This window comes from Natator depressus, chromosome 1 (assembly GCF_965152275.1).
Source record: "Natator depressus isolate rNatDep1 chromosome 1, rNatDep2.hap1, whole genome shotgun sequence".
NCBI classification, from domain to species: domain Eukaryota; kingdom Metazoa; phylum Chordata; order Testudines; family Cheloniidae; genus Natator; species Natator depressus.
Genome location: NC_134234.1, coordinates 230379746 through 230400961, shown reverse-complemented (window position 1 = coordinate 230400961; position 21216 = coordinate 230379746). Strand labels below are relative to the sequence as shown.

Here is a 21216-nt window from a genome sequence, read left to right as displayed (position 1 = left end):
AACCCCCAAGGCCAAGGACACCAAAAAAATTAGATCTCTTCAGCAGAAGGGTCTATTCAACAGGTAGCCTCCAGCTCAGGACCACAAATCAGCAAGCGCTCCTGAGCAGGTATGATTTTAACTCCTGGGACTCAGTGCTGAAATTTAAGTAGTTACTGTCAGGTGAAAATTTGCAGCTGTTGTGGAGGAAGGCAGATCTATGGCAAAGGTGACCCTGCACGCAGCTGTGGATGCAGCGGACTCTGCAGCTCGATCCACAGGGTCTCTTTGGCTTGCATCATCCCCTCCCTGGATCCAGGGTATGCTACCCTTGATTTGAAGGACACTTACTTTCATATCTCAGTCTTTCAGAGACACAGAAGTTTCTTCAAGTTCATCGTGAATCACGTGCACTACCAGTTGCGGTCCTCCCATTCGGCCTGTCAGGCGTACCTTGGGTGTTCACGAAGTGCATGGCAGTTGTTGCAGCTTTCCTGAGGAGACAAGGTGTCCAGGTCTACCCTTTCCACGATGACTGGCTGGTCACAGGTTCATACCAAGATCCAGGTGGAGCCCAATGTAAAGTTAATACAGTCAACATTCCAGGACTTAGGTCTGCTAATAAATGTGCAGAAGTCTACTCTCTCCCGGTTCAAAGCATAGAGTTTATTGGGGCAGTCCTCGAGTCGGTCCAAGCCAGAACCTTCCTCCCAGAAGCACGATGGTAAGCAATAGGGATGCTTACAGAGAGCCTTAGAAATCTCCCCATCACCAGAGCCAGAATCTGCTTGAAGCTCCTGGGCCACATGGCATCATGCACCTATGTGATGCAGCACGCGAGACTTTGGCTCAGATCTCTCCAGGCATGGCTGTCATCTGTATACTCACTGAGCTGACACCATTTAGATGCAATCATTGCAGTTCCTTCATTCCTGATTGCCTCCCTCCATTGGTGGGTAGACCTGCTGGCAGCGTGTGCAGAAGTCCCATTTTCAAGACCCCAACCATCAGTGTCTCTCGTCAGAAATAGTTCAGCATCGGGCTGGGGCGCTCACTTGGGATCCCTCAGAACTCCGGGCCTCTAGTCTCCAGAAGAGCTCTTGCTACACATCAATGTCAGGGAGCTCAGGGCAGTTTGCCTGGCCTGCCAGGCATTCCAGCCCCATGTGGCGGGCAAGTGTGTGTCAGTTCTCACAGACAACACAACAGTGATGTTTTATATCAACAGGCAGAGAGGAGCACACTCCTTTCACCTGTGCCAGGAAACACTTCTTCATAGCCCACTCAATCCCCACTGGGGCCTCTGATCTGCCAGAATCACAGAATGAGCTAGCAGATCACCTTAGTAGATACTTCTCCAACCACCACAAATGGTCCATTCACCCAGGTGTTGTGAAAGCTGCTTTCCAGAAGTGGGGAACTCCCCAGATAGATTTGTTTGTGACTAAACACAACAGGAAATGTGTCCAATTCTACTCCTTACTGAGTCACAGCTCCAGGTCTCTCAAAAGATGCTTCCTCCTCCCTTGGACGGGTCATTTCTTCTACACATTTCCTCCCATTCCTCTCATACACAAGGCCTTGATGAGGATTAGAAGGGGCAAAGCGGGAGTCATCCTGATAGTCCCTGCCTAGCCCCACCAGCATTGGTTTATCACGCTCCTAGACCTTTCAGTGGAAACACCAGTCTGTTTACCTCTGTTTCCTGCCCTAATCTTCCAGGACCATGGCTGCCTGCTTCACCTGAATCTCAAGTCCCTCTGTCTCTTGGCCTAGAAGGTCCATGGCTGAACCCCGCAGAGCTAGCATGCTCAGGCCGGTTTGTGAGGTACTTCTAGGGAACAGAAAACGGTCCACTAGAGTTACTTACCTGGCAAAGTGGGAAAGGTTCTCGATCTGCAGAAGGGTGTCTCACCTATGCAATCAGCAGTACCATTTATTCTAGATTACTTACTCCACCTGAAACGAGGACTTAACTGTGTCATCTAATAGGGTCCATTTGGCCGCAATCTTGGCTTTTTACCCATGGCCGAATGGCTGTTCTGAGTTCTCAAACTCCATCTATAGTCGATTTTTTTAAGGGCCTGGAGAGATTGTACACCCGGGTACAGCAAACAGTCCCTCCGTGGGGTCTCAACCTGGAATTGTCAAGACTGACAGGATCCCCCTATGAGCTGCTGTCAATGTGCTCTCTGCTCTACCTTTCCTAGAAGGTGACCTTCTTGGTAGCCATTACTTCTGCCAAAAGAGTCTTGGGGATTCGAGCCCTCATTTCAGAACCACCTTACACGGTATTCTTCAAGGACAAGGTCCAATTGCATCCACATCTGGCTTTTTTTCCAAAGGTGGTTTCACAATTCCATAGTAATCAGGATATCTTCCTACTGGTCTTCTATCCGAAACCACGTGCGAACAGAGGCTCCACTCTCTGGACATCAGGTGCATTAGCCTTATTCATAGAAAGGACTAAATCATGTTGGAAATCCACTCAACTATTCGTGGCCATTGCAGACAGGATGAAAGCCAGTCTCAGCCCAAAGAATTTCATCATAGGTCACTTCCTGTATCTGCACGTGCAGTGACCTGGCAAAGATACCTACCCAGATGGCACATTCCACAAGAGTCAAAGCATCATCGGAAGCATTCACGGCACAAGTTCCCATCCATGACACTTGTAGAGCAGTAACGTGGTTGTCAGTTCACACTTTTGTGTCTCACTGCGCCATCACCCAACAGGCTAGAGATGATGCTGGATTTGGCGGAGTAGTACTATAATCAGCATGCCAGTAAACTCTGAACCCCCATTTGCACAACTGCTTGGGAGTCACCTGTATTGGAATGAACATGAGCAAGCACTCGAAGAAGAAAATGGGATTACTAACCTTCCATAACTATTGCTCTTTGAGATGTGTTGCTCATGTCCATTCCAAAACTCCTCCTCCTACCCCTCTGTCAGAGTTAGCCAGAAAGAAGGAACTGAGAGACCTACGGCTCAGTGGGACCCTTTATACCAGGGCTGTGAATGCACAAGTCCAGGGCGCACCAGAGCTGACCTGATGGATATCACTGAGGGAAAAGCTTTCTAGTGGCGGTGCTCGGGGCAAGTACACACCTACATTGGAATGGAGATGCGCAACACATCTTGAAGAAAACAGTTACGGTCAGAAGGTCAGTCACTGTTGTTGTTTTGTTGTTGTTTTGTTTTTTTTTAACTCTGAAAATTGTAGAAATGCATGGTAAAAAAACCCAGGTGTGTGTATTTAACTGTCAGATTTATTTATATATAAATAAATCTATTCTATAATATCCCATGTATTATATTGCAATTTTCAAAACATATTTTATAATTTAACACTGGCTACATCTACGCTAGAAGTGCTACAGTGGCGCAGCTGTGGTAAAGATGCTCTAAGCCAAAGGGAGAGAGCTTTCTCATCAGCTTAATTATTCCACTTCCCATCAGATATGGTAGCTATAACATTGTCTACACTGGTATTTATGTCAGTATAATTTATGTTGCTCAGGGGTGTGGATTATTCACACCCCTGAGCAATGTAAGTTATATTAAAAAAAAGTAAGATCTAACGTAGACAAGGTCATGATGCAGAAGATCTCATGAGGAATAGAGAATGGAGACCACTATTCATTTAATAAGGGCTTTGATTTAGCTGAATTACATACTTGAAGCCAAATGTATGTCCAGTCAAAAACAGAAATTGTTGTGAAATATACTTTTTTTAATGAATAGCTACTTATATGAGTAGTGGATGATTGTCTTTTCATATTTTGTTGTCCATTGCTAAGGAAGGATCTCCTCATAGGTTCTGTCGAAGGCGGGTATGTTTCAAAATATTGTGTGACCTTTTTTTTCGAGCTCTTTTTTTCTTGTATTGAGGACTTCTCTAATTTTGAACAATCATTTTAAAATCGTGTTTTCTTTTTTGCAAGGTTTTGCCAGATTTCTTTGTGATCTTGTTGATGTGGGGTTTTGATATTTTTTGTTTTAATTTCAAGAACATTTAGCAAACCAACATACTTCTGCTTAACTAATATTTGGCATGATTGTACATTTCATTTACAATTTTCATTTATATTTTAATACAAGTACATAGTTTTTGCTTGTAAGGCTTCAGTTTGAAAATAAACACTTAAAGCTTTTCCCTGTGTGCCCTTGTTTGTGCTAGCATCTGAGATACTCTTTGGCTGTAGATCTATCATTTCAATAAAAAAAGTGTCTGAAAAACCAGATTTTTAAAAGATCAAGAAAATGCCAGGCACCTGTAGCGTTTCAGTGTGAGAGTTTGATTATATATACTGTTTTAATAACACATAGTTTTATAATACCTAATGAAGAAGAATCATGTTATAAAAAGTAGGGCTGTCAAGTGATTTAAAAAATAAATCGCGATTAATCATGCTGTTAAACAATAATAGAATACCATTTATTTAAATATTTTTAGATGTTTTCTACATTTTCAAATATATTGATTTCAGTTACAACACAGAATACAAAATGTACAGTGCTCACTGTATATTTTTTATTACAAATATTTGTACTGTAAAAAAACAAAAGAAATAGTATTTTTCAGTTCCCCCATTACAAGTACTGTAGTACAATCTCTTTATCATGAAAGTTGAACTTACAAATGTAGAATTATGTACAAAAAAACCTGCATTCAGAAACAAAACAATGAGCCTACAAGTCCTCTCAGTCCTACTTCTTGTTCAGCTAATCGCTCAGACAAAAAAGTTTGTTTACCTTTGCAGGAGATAATGCTGCCCGCTTCTTGTTTATAGTGTCATCTGAAAGTGAGAACAGGCATTCGCATGGCACTGTCGTGGCCAGCATCACAATATATTTACGTGCCAGATGCGCTAAAGATTCATATGTCCCTTCATGCTTCAACCACCATTCCAGAGGACATAGATTGATTTTCTTTTTTGGTGGTTCGGGTTCTGTAGTTTCCGCATCAGAATGTTGCTTTTTTAAGACATCTGAAAGCATTCTCCACTTCTTATCCCTCTCAGATTTTGGACGGCACTTCAGATTCTTAAACCTTGGGTCAAGTGCTATTATCTATCCTTAGAAATCTCACATTGGTACCTTCTTGCGTTTTGGCAAATCTACAGTGAAAGTATTCTTAAAATGAACAACATGTGCTGGGTCATCATCTAAGACTGCCATAACATGAAATATATAGCAGAATGCGGATAAAACAGAGCAGGAGGCATAAAATTCTCCCTCAAGGAGTTTAGTCACCAATTTAATTAATGCATTATCAGCATGGAAGTATGTACTCTGGAATGGTGGACTGAGTGGACTTGTAGGCGCTAAAGTTTTACACTGTTTTGTTTTTGAGTGCAGTTATGTAACCAAAAAAAAAATCTTCATTTGTAAGTTGTATTTTCACGATAAAGAGATTGCACTATAGTACTTGTATGAGGTGAATTGAAAAATACTATTTATTTGATCATTTTTACAGTGCAAATATTTGTAATAAAAAATATAAAGTGAGCACTGTATACTATGTATTCTATGTTGTAGTTGAAGTCAACATATTTTAAAATGTAGAAAAACATCCAAAATATTTAATAAATTTCAGTCAGTATTCTACTGTTTAATAGTGAGATTAAAACTGCGATTAATCATGATAAATTTTTTTGAGTTAATTGTGTGAGTTAACTGCAATTAATCGACAGTCCTAATAAAAAGGGGTTATATAAGGTTATACCTTTAGGGATAGAGCAGAGCATGGGGAATACTAGTTGAGTATTGTAACTGTGATAGTATTCTACTGCCAAGAGCCTTGGGTTTGAGATACCTTTAGCTACACATTTCCCATCTTTCTGCAGCATCAAAAAATTACCAGGGGCAGGTAGAGAGGGAAAGTTGTAGCTGAAAGGATTTCAGGAGCTTATAAATTGTCCTACATTTGTATAAGATTATATACCTAAATTGTAAATACTGGTCAGTGTTGCTTAAGATGGCATTAATATATTGCGTTTAGAAAAATGTGTCTCAGTAAATTTGCTATGTACATTGTTTCTTTATATGTTGGAAGTGCAGAAAAGTCTCTTGTGGAAATGTAGAGTCTCTTCGTGCAATTTTGTTGATATGCTGTCTCAGTATTAGGGTATTTTAAAGAAGGTTCCTTTATCTGGACTAGGGTAATCATATTTCAAGTTCCCAAATAGAGGACACTGCTGGGGGGCAGAGGGAGAAGGCGCTGCTGGAGGAAGGGTACAGTTGGGGGGTACTGGAGATGTATTGAGGGTTGTACTGGGAAGGGATTTTGGGGGGGTTCTGGAGGGGTGTTTGTACTGGGAAGGGGTATTTGAGGGGGTTCCAGAGCGGGTATCTGTGGCCTCACACTCGAGATGGGGGTCAGTGTTGTGCTCCCTGTCTCGGTGGCATGGTGGCTGGCTCAGGCCTGGGACATGGTGCCAGTGTGTCAGTCAGTGCCTCCCTGTGGGCCTCTTCTCTTCCCCAGGATGGGGAGCTGGGGCCTAGTCCTGTAACCCCAGCCCTGAGTACGGCCCAGTCAAGAGGCTCTTTGCAGCTCCGCTTATCTGGCAGGGTGAACAGGAACTGGCAACTGCGGATAAAGGGGAGGGACCAATTGGGGTGCAGAGACTCCTTTTTCTGAGCTGCAACATCTGGTCCGCAAAGAAAAATCCAGGACATTTCCTCTTACTTCAAAAATCTGCTCAGATGGAGATCAGCGGGCCAAAAAAGAGGTCATGTCTGGGAAAACCCGGATGTATGGGAACCCTAATTTGTGTTTTTTAGGGATCATATTGTTGGCTTTTTTACTCAAGTAACCTGAACTTCAAAACAACAACATTTGATTTAGGGATAATCTTGATAGCAATTCTGCTGTGAAAATATACAGCTGTCTTTGTATTATCCTCTCTATATACACGTATATTAATTTTTATATTATGTTTTCAGTGACAGGATGTATATTCACAGTAATTGCAACTGTAACACAGCTCTGTGTAGATATTTATGTACAAATATATATACTTCGTACATATTTTTGTACAAGTGTCTGTATCTATTTGTATATAAGACTTGACCCTCTTGCTATCCTTCTCAGTGGACAAACTCCAGATGACTTTAATGGTGCAGGATTAAGCCCACATTTTTTACAAAGGGAGCTAAATGCTGCTCTCAGTTACACTTGTGCAATCCTAATGATTATAGCTCAGACCAGTGCCATGGTTCTGCAACTTTTTCATTCTGTGGATCACTTCTCTGAACCCTCTATCACCACTGCTTCATTTTCAAATAAAATGGTCTCCATGGAGCACAGTTAGAGAACTGTCATCCTAGTGTATTTTCAGTATTTTCTGTTTGTGTACTGCGCCAAAGTTCCTCCTCTGCCTTGGTGGGTCCTGCGTTTTCTGGCAGATTTGCTCGTCTCAGAGGTTCACAGCAGCCCTCAGTTTGGCCGCTTTTGGTAGAGGCTCAAACCTGCCGTTCACTTAGCTAACATCATCGCTGGCCAGCATGGGGAAAATGGAGAACAATCTCCGCAGTCTCTGTTGTCCCACCTACTGGGTCGGAGACAGGCCAGATCCCTTTCCAAATTAGATCTTCCCCTCTGGTGTGTGTGTCTCAGACCAGGTCAACTCCTCCTGTCTCAGATAGGGAGTTCCCCTCCTGTCTCAGATAGGGAGCGGGGGTGGGGGTGAGCCTGAGCCTACTCTACACCGGGTTCCAGTCCAGGGCCCTGTGGATAGCAGCTGTCTACAACGTCTCCTGTATCAGCTGCGTGACAGCTACAACTCCCTGAGCTACTTCCCCATGGCCTCCCCAGTACCTTCTTTATCCTCACCACAGGACCTTCCTCCTGAAGCCTGATAACACTTGTACTGCTCAGTCCTCCAGTAGTAAGCCTTCTCGCTCCCTGCTCCTTGTGCACCGCCCACTAACTGATGGAGGTCCTTTTTGAACCAAGTGTCCTGATTAGCCTGCCTGCCATAATTGATTCTAGTAGGTTCTTCATTGGCTCCAGGTGTCTTAATTAGCTTGCCTGTCTTAATTGGTTCTAGCAAGTTCCTGATTGCTCTAGGGCAGCCCCTGCTCTGGTCACTCAGGGAACAGAAAACTATTCATCCAGTGGCCAGTATATTTGCCTTCAACCAGACTCCTGCACTTGACTGGTCTGGGTCTGTCGCAGTACTTACACATACACGCTTAAATGATTAGAAACACACACTCTTACATTTATAGACATTGTAGAAGTAGTATATGATACATAAATATGAATGAAGAGCTTATTGCAAGCTCATCAAATTGACCAGGAGTGGCAGTTTTAAAGTAACTGTCTAGATGCAGGTATTACTTTCAACCAGTGCCAGTATTCCTCCAGTATTTATGCTGTTCTGTGCAAAATACATGCCTGCTGGTTTCAGGCAGATTTACTGCTACCTGTGCTACCACAGCCAGTGGTGAGCTGGAGCTGGTTCCCACTGGTTCACTAGAACCGGTTGTTAAATTTAGAAGCCCTTTTAGAACTGGTTGTTCCGCGAGGGACAACCGGTTCTAAAAGGGCTTCTAAATTTAACTGGCCAAAAGTGGCGCCTTAGGTGCCGACTCCATGGGTGCTCCAGCCCTGGAGCACTCAAGGGAATAATTTGGTGGGTGCAGAGCCCTCACCGGCAGCTCCCCGCCCCACCCCGGCCCCAGCTCACCTCCGCTCCGTCTCCTCCCCTGAATGTGCCGCCCCTCTCTGCTTCTCCGCCCCCCACCCCAGGCTTCCCGCGAATCAGCTGTTCGCGCGGAAAGCCGGGGCGGGCTGAGAAGTAGGCAGTGGCTTCGCACTCAGACCCAGGGAGGTGGAAGTGAGCTGGGGCGGGGGGGGCGCGAGGACGGCCGCCTGCGCTGCAGCAGGTAAACCCGGGGGAAGGCGGGAGGCGCAGGGGAACCGCTCCTTGCCCCGGCTCACCTCCACCACCCTCAGCCTGAGTGTGAAGAGGAAAGAACTACTGAAATATTATAAAACAGTGGTTACTATGAGATCTATATTTGACCGGGTTGTACAGTGAAAAATATACATTCAAAATTTTGCAGTATTATACAAACTAATACATACAGTTGGGGATGATACAGTATGTGGTATGGATAAAACAATCGGCAACGGGCACTCCAAGTTGTTTACCTCACAAATGAGATGAAACTTCCTCAGTGTTCATCATTCTTAGCAAAATAACATCTAACATCACTCTTAGCAAAATAAGAGCACTTGAGAATACTGCGGGTTCCTGGATACAGTTACATAGGTTTGTTTAGGTGTCTAGAATTAATCTGACAGGATATAGTTCTCAGTTCAGCAGGATACCTAAGCACATACAGAATTTGCAGTACCTGAGTAGACCCTTCAGCACATGCTTAGGTATCTTGATGATCTGGGGTCATAAATAATATACATTGACTAAAAATATTCCTGTTTTTTTCTTTTTAAATTTACGAGTGACTAGTGGATTTACAGTTTATTTTAATCATATGTTGTTATGGATTATTCCTGCAGAAGAAATGTCAGGAGACTGTAAATAAACTAAAAATTACCTTTAATAAATAACTTTATCAAAAGGAATAAAAAAAGACAGAAGTAATTTATACATTTCCAGATGGATAAAAGCATAATAATTGAGGTCTGCTTGTTTTTCAGTGGTGGGTAAGAATAATCTCTTTTGGTGTTTATAGTATACTGTATTAATATAACCTAAACATAGTATGGCCTAAATTTAATTAAAAAACTGTTTAAAATGCATGTAAAATAGAAATGTTTTAAAATACCATGTCCATTCCTCAATAGAAAAGCTCTTCTGCCAGTTTAGTTATCTAGCCTCATTAGAGTTTAAAACCAGTAAAGTTTAACTGAGCAAAACTCTGTCAATTATCAACATAAAGTTTTATGAAGAGATAATGTTATATAGATTGATATGGAATTATATGGAAGAAAATACATATCAATATACTTCTCAAAGGTTCACATTCCAATCCTTATGTAAAGCCAGAGTGAAAGAGATTTGTGAGGGCACTAGAAAGATATTGATGGCCTGGAATCTTCCCCCTTGCAGCCTACAGGGCTCTGCATCGAGTATCTGCACACACTGTGTTGTAGTAGTGGCTGCCTGGCTCCTCCCTCCACAAACTATTGTAATCCACTGGATCCTGGCAGGTTCCAAACCCACTGTCTGTACCCTGACCAGTCCTCTGATTTGTCTACAAGTAGCTGTATATGGTTTTGTAATCTCTCTGCTTTCTAATGCCTCCATACAACAGAAATGCAATATTTTTGGTCTTCAGCAATACCCTAGGGTGACTCCAGGGTTTGAATCTTAATCTTTAAAGGAACTGATTGGAAGCCCATTGAAATAAAAGGAAGGAGTTACACTCCCTGAAACCTATGGATCTGTCCTTATAAAATAAGGATTATAAAAGTTCTGGGGTACTGGGGTTTAAAGTTTACATTTAGCTTCTGTTGGACAAAAGGGTTTTTTTTTTTATGCCACTCATTGCCTCAGGAGATTTGATAGTCTCTGTTTAAGATGCACTTTGTCAGTTGACTAGAATCCGAGTGGAATGCTTAATTTAGGCAGTCGCTTTAAAATGTATGAAAAGGGGAATCTCATATAAAATTACAATATTCTTTTTTTACACCTAATCCATAAAAACTATATAAAATAACCATTGTTGCATGAATCATTTATTTTCTTGCCTTTCTGCGCCTAGAATTGGCAGATGGAAACCCATCTTCTTTCCCCCATAAGTATGCTATATTTCAGTATGTATGTATGTTTATAATTATAAAATTAAATCTATCCATCTTGGGCCCAATCTCATTTGAATGTGAGGAATTTATTTTACTGCACATACATTGTGAAAAGCTATGTCGAGCCCTCAGCCTTGTTTCTCACAGAGGCTGTCTTGACTAGGTGGTCTGGACATAGAGGAGTATTGCTTTCTCATTTTTGCTACAGATAGTAAAAAAAAAAATGTGTCTAAGGAAAAGAATTTAGAATGATTGGTGATAGTGACCATTTCTTAATCTAATAAAGAATGGTCTAATAACTGTACTTCAAAATCTTTAACACTTTTATTCTAAAGACGTGAATAATTTTTGTTTTATCTAGAGCCATTGGTGCTGTCAGACCAGTCTTTGCTGGCATTTATATTAGATGCACTTTATCTAATAATGCGCTCTTCATGCTTGCAGGAGCAAAAATCAGTTCCACTCAAAATTTGGATACCAAACTACCCTCAGTTGTAGCAGCCAGCATTAAAAAGTGCAGAGGCATGAGTAAGTTAAATATTAAGCCTCATCACTTCAGAAAATAAATAACATTATTTTTATTTCATTCTTTTAGTGTACCTTTAAAGAAAAAAAGCTAATATAGGCTTTGTAAAGTCAACATTTTAATAAGATTTGAGTTATTAATTAATATCCATATCCGAATGCAAATCTATGGGGGAAAAGTAATTTTACTGCTTAGAATACTTTTGCTAATACCACATTGTGTTGGATCCTTGAATGTCATACAAGTGATACAGTGCATAATAAGCTTAAAATAAGCGTTTTGCCTAGTGTTAATGCTTTGCCTATATTTCAAGGAGCGTAATAAATTACTGCATGTTGATTGGCAGACGGCAGTGTTTTACAGATGATCACCTGCTGTTTATATTTTTAATCCTAACAGGAATTTCCCTTTTTTACCTTGACGGCCTTTCCACCTGGCTTCCTTGTCCACGTTGGTGGTGTTGTCAGTGCACGCTCTGTGAAGCTTTTGGACCGCATCCACAATCCTGGTATGTTAACTAAAGAAATCTTTTTTCAGTCATGTCTCATTGTGACCTTGCATTTCTGTGGGTGTTTTTGTTTTCTATTGTTTTTTTTATTAAAAAAATATACTAAAACAACATAGTAGTTTTCCAGATAAGAATGAGAATTTGAAAAATATTAATCGTGCAGGAAAAAGATTTTTAGTGAGAAACTCTTCAGCAATTATTTCTTAATGTTTTTGGTGTAATGAAGCAGTAAGGGACTGTGAACCTAATAATGTAGAACCAGAATTAATGCCTTTGGATTTTGAAGCTGTGGGTTAATTTTTGGTCAAGGTTTAGTGTTAACTTTGATGCAATTCTGAAATGAAACTTTTTATTTGGAAGCCATGAAAGCAGATGAAATCCTTCATGTTAACTTTATACTTTATTTAATTTCCAGCAGTTTTTCAAATCTTTAAGGATTGGCCACACAGTTTAGCTCATCCTGTGTTTTTAACTGTTAAGTGATATAAATAGAAACAACTTTTTATTTTGCAAGAAGTAAAAACCTTAAAGTAATTTTCTGTAGATAATTTTTCCTTGGAAACTCCAACGCCTAATGCATTCTGCAAGCTCTAATTCTTTCATCAGAGTTAAGTAGCTCTTGGCCGTTAGTATTTCATCTTGGTATTATTTGCTGAATCAAATGGAAAAATGCCTAAAAATAAAAGATTTGAGTTGGTCAGTGCCCCTAAAACAGAGGCAGATTAAAGAAAAATAACATCTACTGTGGTTTTGCATTCACTAGCCAGGAGTAATTAGCTTTTAAAATTTTTGCAAATGCATCTTTTTCAAGCATCAGTCTTTTTTTTTCTTTTTTTTTTTCAATCTTTTCCCTGTCATTGACTTCCCACACTATCTATGATTTCTGCAAATGGGTCTAGATAACTTCAAGTTATTGGTTTAAGACTCAATAAAATGTAACAGAATGTGAAACAAAATCCTTGAGTGACCTAAATGTAAGAAAACTATTTTTTGAGGGTTTTTGAAGTGACTAAATACACACATTTTCTTTTCCCTGCCTGTAATCTTCTAAGGTTTTGTTTTATTCCTATGTATGCAATAGTTAGAAGATGAAAAGAAATATCTTAATGCATTATAGGATAAATATACTCTATGTATGTATGGCCTCAGCTCCCCTGACTTGCAGTTAGCTTGGGGCTTTACATACTTACCTTAAATGGGATACTAATAAATCCTTGATTATTTTACAGTGTAATAAATTATCAGTATTTTCTTTATAAAAACTTGTGTGTGTTACTTATAAGCCTGCATCAGAGCAAAAAGCTTTCTTTGAAGGAATGGGAGAGAGATCAACTATATTCTGATATTTTCTGAAATAACGTCTTGCACTATGCACATTTCTTTTTTACTGACTAACATTTGATAACAGACTGCCTGAAAGCAGGAGCAAAACTGATGGTAGATGCATATGCTGATTAAATAGTTTCTGTTTGCACACGAAAATGTCTCTAACAGCATCTGTTGAAGAACTTTGATTGCTTCTGACAAGTGAATGTAGGATTTACGATCTGTCAAATTCAGTATTATGCCAAAGAGAGAGAGAGAGAAACAATTTGGAAACCCCAATAACTGGTGTGGGAACTATCTTAACCAGCTTTTGAGTCAAATAATAATTTGACTCAATTCCTCACAAAGGAAACACATAAGCTGCCAAGTAAATAAACAGGAAAATATAGAAAAGGAAAGAACATTTAAAACGGTTGTTTGGGAAAAAAAATCTGGTAATTGCTATATACTGTACACTTGATCATGCCGAGTGCTATAGCATGCTCCTTACTTTCTTCCCTTTCTATTTCAACCTCTTATTAACTCTGCTGTCTGTGTCTTTCCAGTTCCTGTGGAGTGGTGTTGTCAATTGTGTTCTTGTTGGTAGTGGTTTTTTTCACTATTCTGCTCCTATAACTGACCTACTAATTTGCTGTTTTGAACTCAGCCTTTGTCGGAATTATGGGTAACACAAGATCATACAAACTGCTAGACTGGAATAGTTTCAATTCAGGTATTTTATTAGTCATTCAGTACTACATATGCTGACAGAAATTATGGCAGCTCAGTGAAGTTCTTAGAAATGTTTTGGATCATTAATTAGGTTAATATTTCAAATTTAAATCTGTTTAGCCACCAAATAAATCAATATCTAATTGTCATAATATTCTTTTAAAAAGGTTTTCCATACATTATCAAAATGCAAAACAATATTTTATTATAAAATAGTACTGCTAGAATTATTTAATATCAACCTGAAAAGTTGTTGTTCAGTTGATTTTAGTGGCTTTCAATTTAATGTCACAGTTGAAATCAAATCATAAACAACGTTTTTTTTGGGGAAGGGGATGGATTCTTGTCTACACAACTACTTCTAGCCTGTTCCAGTACTTCTTCCAAAGACTTCAGATATTGGATGAATATGTTTGCACAAAAGAGATCTAAAAGAAGAGACTTTGAGGACAAACTTACTACTTAGAAAGTAAAGGGTAGGGGAGCAGTCCAGTGTGTGTTGGCTCATAAGTCTTGTTTTGTAAACACGTCAAGCTGACATTCCTGATGGTAATTGTTTGGTTTTGATTTATTAAAAATTCAAAGGCAAAAGTCTTATTCTTTTGTAACCGTGGGCCCAGATTCTGCCAGGTCCATATGTGGGTGCATAGTGGGAGGAAGTGAGGCCTTCATAAGGGCCAGGTAGAATACCAGTCCCTGTGCTGGGGGAAGTGTAGGGACTACTCCTTTCATATTCTTCTGGAGGTACAAGATGCCCTGGAGAAGGCAAAGCCATGGCTTTTCCATCTCACACACTGGCCAGCAGAGCTTGCCAGCTGCTGTGGTTTTTAGAATGGGCCACATAAAAAGATGTAGTGGTGAGTAAGGAGCCTCTGAGCATCTGGGAGCTTGAGGGAAACATTTTACCTCCTGTTGCTTTGCTTAGGGCAGTGCAGCTGCAGTCCATTCCTTATTATGGGCTATGCATAAATAGTACAATCTTACCTGTAGATGTCAGTGGACCTGTAATATTTCCAAATTAATGAATCCACTTTGAGGGGCTCCATAGAAGAAGAGGAAGAACTTGGTACAGTAGAGGAAGCAGCACCAGATAATGGAAGAAAAACAGTTAGGTACTGTAGGAGCAGAACTATGACAGGATGGAATCTAAGACACTTTTGTGTAGATCCAGTGGGCTGAGTTGATCCATCATGTCAAAGGCAGTACTGAGGCCAAACTGAATGAGAAGAGTCATCATCAAGTGAAAGGAAGTTGTTGATTAGAGACCACTTTCCATGTACTAAATTATATATAGTTTTAATATTCACATTTTTGTTTTGTTTTCATTTGTTTGTTAACACGCTTTAACACCCATTTCGTCTTCCTTGTCAGGGAACTGCTCCAACAGAATCTCCTTAACTCCAGTGACCTGAAAGACAAAGGAGAAAATAGTGTTAGGGTATCCCCTATTATTTTCCTATCTTCCTAGCCCCAAAATACCTCTTTATAAACTTATTTTTGATGTTTGAAAATCCTCCAGAAGTCTAGTTTTGTATTTGAGGTGATGGGGGATTGGCTTGACTGGGATTTGATCCCATAGATACAGTAACTAAACATATAAACAGGGTTTTCTTTCACAGTAATCAAACTTAATTATAGTGTACATATGAACTGCATTTCATGTTGCCATCTGGTGTTCAAAGGTGGGACAATGAAAAATTCAGTACAACAGAAAATGGCATAACATGTTCATAGCTGTCAAACATCAGAACATGTAGAAACAGCAAGATTTTAAGTGTGAGCACCTGTAGCCTTTTTCTTTAAAATCTCTGATTTGAGCTGATACATTGGTGTGTGCTGGTGTGACTATTCAGAGTTAAGGCAGCTGTCAGAGGGTTATGTGACTGGAGTGAGTGATAAGAATCCTTTCTACATCTAAATGGACCTTCGGCTCTCCAAAATTAGTTAGTAAAATTTGTGGGTTTTAACCTTTTTATAATATTTAATAAAAATGATAATTTTCTACAGACATGGTTTGGAGGGTTGAATCTCCCTTTCATTTTTATGGTTAATGACAATGTTGTTTCAATGTTTATTTGTACATCAGATGTACCCTGAAATTAATGAGATTATTTCTTACTTTGGAAATCTTCATTACTTTCCTTACAGATAATTTTGACTCAGTGGCTAGATTATCTGGCAGATGTTAGTCCTTTCTTTCTTTTCATTGTATGTTTAGATTCAAGATTTATAATTCAGTAAACAGTGACTTAAAAAAGAGACAGTTTATTTCGTTTTAATCTCTGCTTAAAGTGATTCTGTTAGGAGCTAAGTACACTAATTTTAAAACTCTCCTTAAATTAAAGCATTGCATAAATTCTTTGGGGGCCAAATTCTCTTTTCAGTGCACCAACAAAACTCTGTTAAGTCAGTGTAGTTGCACCACTATGACAAAGATCACAGTTTGTGTTTGCATAATTAAATGAAAAAGTGGCAGATCACTGCTTACCCATTATTGCATAACATCACTATTCATACACACGGACTCTTTAGGTTTGGAAATATGGGGCCTGATCAAAGCCTACTGAAGTCCATGAGAATTCCCTCATTGACTTCATTGGGTTTTGGATCAGACCTAAGATGATAGAGGATGATGGGGCAAAGGTGGAAATATGTGCAAGCCTCAAAAGGGCAATTAGAAAAGAACTAGAATGGGCCCAGCAGAAATCATTGAATATAAACCTTAGAAAACTTTCAGGAAAGCATAGCTAAATGTGTAGTTAAAACTACCCACAGGCAGTTTATTTATGCAACTAGAACTGAGCTGGCAGATAACCCAAGGTCTGATTGACCTTGGCAGCATTACAGAAATGACTCTGTAAACATTAACGATCCTTGAATAATTTTTCCAATCTATTCAACGTAACAGATTTTCCTTCCACTTGTTTTTCTATCTGCTGTTTTCCTGCTTTATCTATATTTTCTTTTAAAACAAATATATTCATAATTCCACTCCAGATTTATCTTAAAATGTTTATGTCCTACCCTTAATTTTTCTAGGGATACTGCAGCTATTCAGGCTTGTATTCCTTTTCTGTTGAATAGAATTGTGGTTGACTCCACTAAACAATGTAACTCTGACGTTATGCAGTAGTACTTTATTCAGTGTTTTTAAAGAACTGCAAAAGCTTGTTAATATATACTCGCTTAGGGCTTGATCCAACTCCCATTGAAGTCAATGGAAATGCTTCCATTAACTTCACTGGGCATTAGATTTGGACATTTAGAGTAGGGGTCCTTGCCTTTTTTATACAAGAGCATACTGTGGCACCAACAGCTGTGACTGTGGAGGCTTTGTGAACATAATGTGTAAGAGCATCAGGAACTTAAGCATGCATAGGAAATGTAGAGGTAACATATCCTTGTGAACAAATCCATCTTATTTCTGTAACTATGTGCTGATGTAAGTTGCCTCTTTCTTACTGACTACTGTGTATAGCATTCTTTCTATATAAGACTTTTAGAGTTCCTATTCTGCATTGGTGTCAGTAGGAGAAGTTGAGTCCCTTTGTGTTTGCAATTCTATGCATAGTCTTCATAAAATAGTTTTAGGATAGCATGTTTCTGATTCCTGCCCCAAAGCCATTTGTTATGTCAAACCAACAGGATAATAAGCCCTGTTGATGGGGGGAAGGAGTAGACGAGAGATATCTTGACTTTAGTAAGGCTTTTGATCCTGTCTCATGTGACCTTATAAGCAAACTAAGAAATATAGCCTAGATAAACCTACAATAGGGTGGGTGAATTTCTGGTTGGAAAACCATACTCAATAGTTATCAGTGATTCACAGTCAAGCTGAAAGAGTATATATCAAGTGAGGTCCCACAGGGATCTGTCCAGGGTCTAGTTCTATTCAATATCTTCATAAATGATTTGGATAATAGCATAGAGAGTATGCTTATAAAGTTTGCAGATGATACCAAGCTGTGCAGTGTTGCAGGCTCTTCGGAGGACAGGATTACAATTCAAAATGATCTTGACAAACTGGAGAAATGGTCTGAAATAAATAGGATGAAATTCAATAAGGACAAATGCAGAGGACTACACTTAGGAAGAAATAATCAACTGCACAAATACAAAATGGGAAATGATTGCCTAGGAAGGAGTACTGCAGAAAAAGATCAGAGGGTTATAGTGTATCACAAACTAAATATGAATTAACAATGTAATCTTGTTGCAAAAAAATCAAACATCATTCTGGGGTGTATTAGCAGGAGTATTGGAAGCAAGACATGAGAAATAATTATTGTACTTTACTCAGCACTGATAGGGCCTAAACTGGAGTACTCTGTCCAGTTCTGAGGACCACACTTTGGGAAAGATGTGGACAAATCGGAGAAAGTCCGGAGGAGAATAACAAAAATGAGAAAAGGTGTAGAAAATTGACCTAATTTGAAAAATTGAAAAAATAATTGAGTTTGTTTAATCTAGAGAAGAGAAGATGGAAGGTAGACATAACAGTCTTCAAGTATGTAAAAAGTTTTGAGGAGGAGGGTGATAAATTGTTCTCCTTATCCACTGAGGACAGGACAAGAAGTAATGGTCTTAAATTGCAGAGTGGGAGATTTAGGTTGGACATTAGGAAAAACTTCCTAATTGAAAGGATAGTTAAGCACTGGAACAAATTACCTTAGGAGGTTGTGGAATGTCCATCATTGGAGGTTTTTAATAATAGGTTAAACAAATGCCTGTCGGGGATGATCTATAATATTTAATCCTGCCTCACTGCAGAGGACTGGATTAAAGGACGTATTGAGGTCCCTTCCAGACCTACATTTTTGTGGGTCTCTGGTTTATTAGATATTGAAATACTTGATCAGTGTTCATTTTTAAGGTGTGCACTTAGCTGGGTTTGTTTAATCTTTTAGACAGAGCTTGTATGTAGTTGGTTTTGCTATACTGTTTATATACTAAATACACTTAAATAATATGGAGAGTAGAAGACAGGCTTTATCTTCTAACAGAGATAGCTCTATTTTAAGGTAATGCTGTCATTTGAAGGTGTTTTTAAATTATACTATTCATTGTGCCTGGATGATAAAGCAATAGTGCTCATAGATTTGTGCTCATAGACTTTAAGGTCAGAAGGGACCATTATGATCATCTAGTCTGACCTCCTGCACAACACAGGCCACGGAATCTCACCAACCCACTCCTGTAACAAATCCCTAACCTATGTCTGAGCTATTGAAGTCCTCAAATCGTGGTGTAAAGACTTCAAGTGCAGAGACTCCTCCAGCAAGTGACCCGTGCCCTACGCTGCAGAGGAAGGCGAAAACCCCCCATGGCCTCTGCCAATCTGCCCTGGAGGAAAATTCCTTCCTGACTCCAAATATGGCGGTCAGCTAAACCCTGAGCCACGTGGGCAAGACTCACCAGCCAGACACCCAGGAAAGAATTCTCTGTAGTAACTCAGATCCTATCCCATCACAGGTCATTGGGCATAGCTACCGCTAATAGTCGAAGATCAACTAATTGCCAAAATTGGGCTATCCCATCATATCATATCCCTTCCATAAACTTATCAAGCTTATTCTTGAAGCCAGATATGTCTTTTGCCCCACTGCTTCCTTTGGAAGGCTGTTCCAGAACTTCACTCCTCTGATGGTTGGAAACCCTCAGCTAATTTCAAGTCTAAACTTCCTGATGGCGAGTTTATATCCATTTGTTCTTGTGTCCACATTGGTACTGAGCTTAAATAATTCTTCTCCCTCCATGGTATTTATCCATCTGATATATTTATAGAGAGAATCATATATCTCCTCTCAGCCTTCTTTTGGTTAGGCTCAACAAGCCAAGCTCTTTGAGTCTCCTTTCATAAGACAGGTTTTCCATTCCTCGGATCATCCTAGTAGCCCTTCTCTGTGCCTGTTCCAGTTTGAATTAATCTTTCTTAAATACGGGAGACCAGAACTGCACACATTCCAGATGAAGTCTCACCAATGCCTTGTATAATGGTACTAACACCTCCTTATCTCTACTGGAAATACCTCGCCTGATGCATCCCAAGACCGCATTAGCTTTTTTCATGGCCGTATCACATTGGCGGCTCATAGTCATACTGTGATCAACCAATACTCTGAGGTTCTTCTCCTCCTCTGTTACTTCCAAGTGATGCGTCCCCAGTTTATAACAAAAATTCTTGTTATTAATCCCTAAATGCATGACCTTGCACTTTTAACTATTAAATTTCATCCTATTGATATTACTCCAGTTTACAAGGTCATCCAGATCTTTCTGTATGATATCCTGGTCCTTCTCTGTATTGGCAATACCTCTCAGCTTTGTGTCATCCGCAAACTTTATTAGCGCAGTTCCGCTTTTTGTGCCAAGGTCAGTAATAAAAAGATTAAATAAGATTGGTCCCAAAAACTGATCCCTGAGGAACTCCACTAGTAACCTCCTTCCAGCCTGACAGTTCACCTTTCAGGGTGACCCGTTGTTGTCTCCCCTTTAACCAGTTCCTTATCCACCTTTCAATTTTCAAATTGATCCCCATCTTTTCCAATTTAGCTAATAATTCCCCATGTGGAACCGTATCAAATGCCTTACTGAAATCGAAGTGAATTAGATCCACTGCATTTCCTTTGTCAAAAAACCTGTTACCTTCTCAAAGAAGGAGATCAGGTTGGTTTGACATGATCTTTTGTAAAACCATGTTGTATTTTGTCCCAATTACCATTGATCTCAATGTCTTTAACTACATTCTCCTTCAAAAATTTTTCCAAGACCTTGCATACTACAGATGTCAAACTAACAGGCCTGTAGTTACCTGGATCGCTTTTTTTCCCCTTTCTTAAAAATAGGGACTGTGTTAGCAGTTCTCCAGTCATACGGTACAACCCCTGAGTTCACAGATTCATTAAAATTTTTTGCATATGGGCTTGCAATTTCATGTGCCAGTTCCTTTAATATTCTTGGATGAAGATTATCTGGGCCCCCCTGTGCTAGAGGATCTTGATGCAGAGGTGTGGGCCCTTCAGCAGTATCAAGTTAATAACTGAAAGTCTGGAAAAAATGAAAAAGAGCTTAATATTTAAGTCTGGCACTTAATTTGGACCTGGTCCACTGAGAACAAGTGTTTTTTTGGCTTTTTGAAGTTTGCAAATGTAAACGTTTAAAAATTACATATTGGTCATTCAATTATCATTACCATTTTAGACATTCATTGCTACAAATAAAATATTGTAACATTTCTGCCTTAAACCTGCAAGGGCTATTCTAATCAGCAGAAAGTCGAATTTTAAAAGTGCATATATATGAAACATACTTTCAATGCTCTTTTTAAAATTGTTACTTGTTTATCTTGGTGAGGGTCTTTATCTTCAGTACTGTTGCAATCA

General features: G+C 39.5%; 1 protein-coding gene across 11 annotated transcripts in view; it reads left to right on the top strand.

Moving 5' to 3' along the window:
• Positions 1 to 21216, top strand: part of C2CD5 (C2 calcium dependent domain containing 5) — a 128291-nt gene that overhangs the window by 35458 nt on the left and 71617 nt on the right. For 8 of the 11 annotated variants that reach the window (XM_074937613.1, XM_074937622.1, XM_074937648.1 and 5 more), the window contains one exon: positions 11689 to 11797. In XM_074937613.1, coding sequence (XP_074793714.1) covers positions 11689 to 11797 — 109 coding nt within the window. Of the gene's footprint in view, positions 1 to 11688; positions 11798 to 13769; positions 13836 to 21216 lie in introns of all 11 variants that reach the window. The other 3 variants (XM_074937607.1, XM_074937630.1, XM_074937660.1) reach the window with 1 other exon arrangement.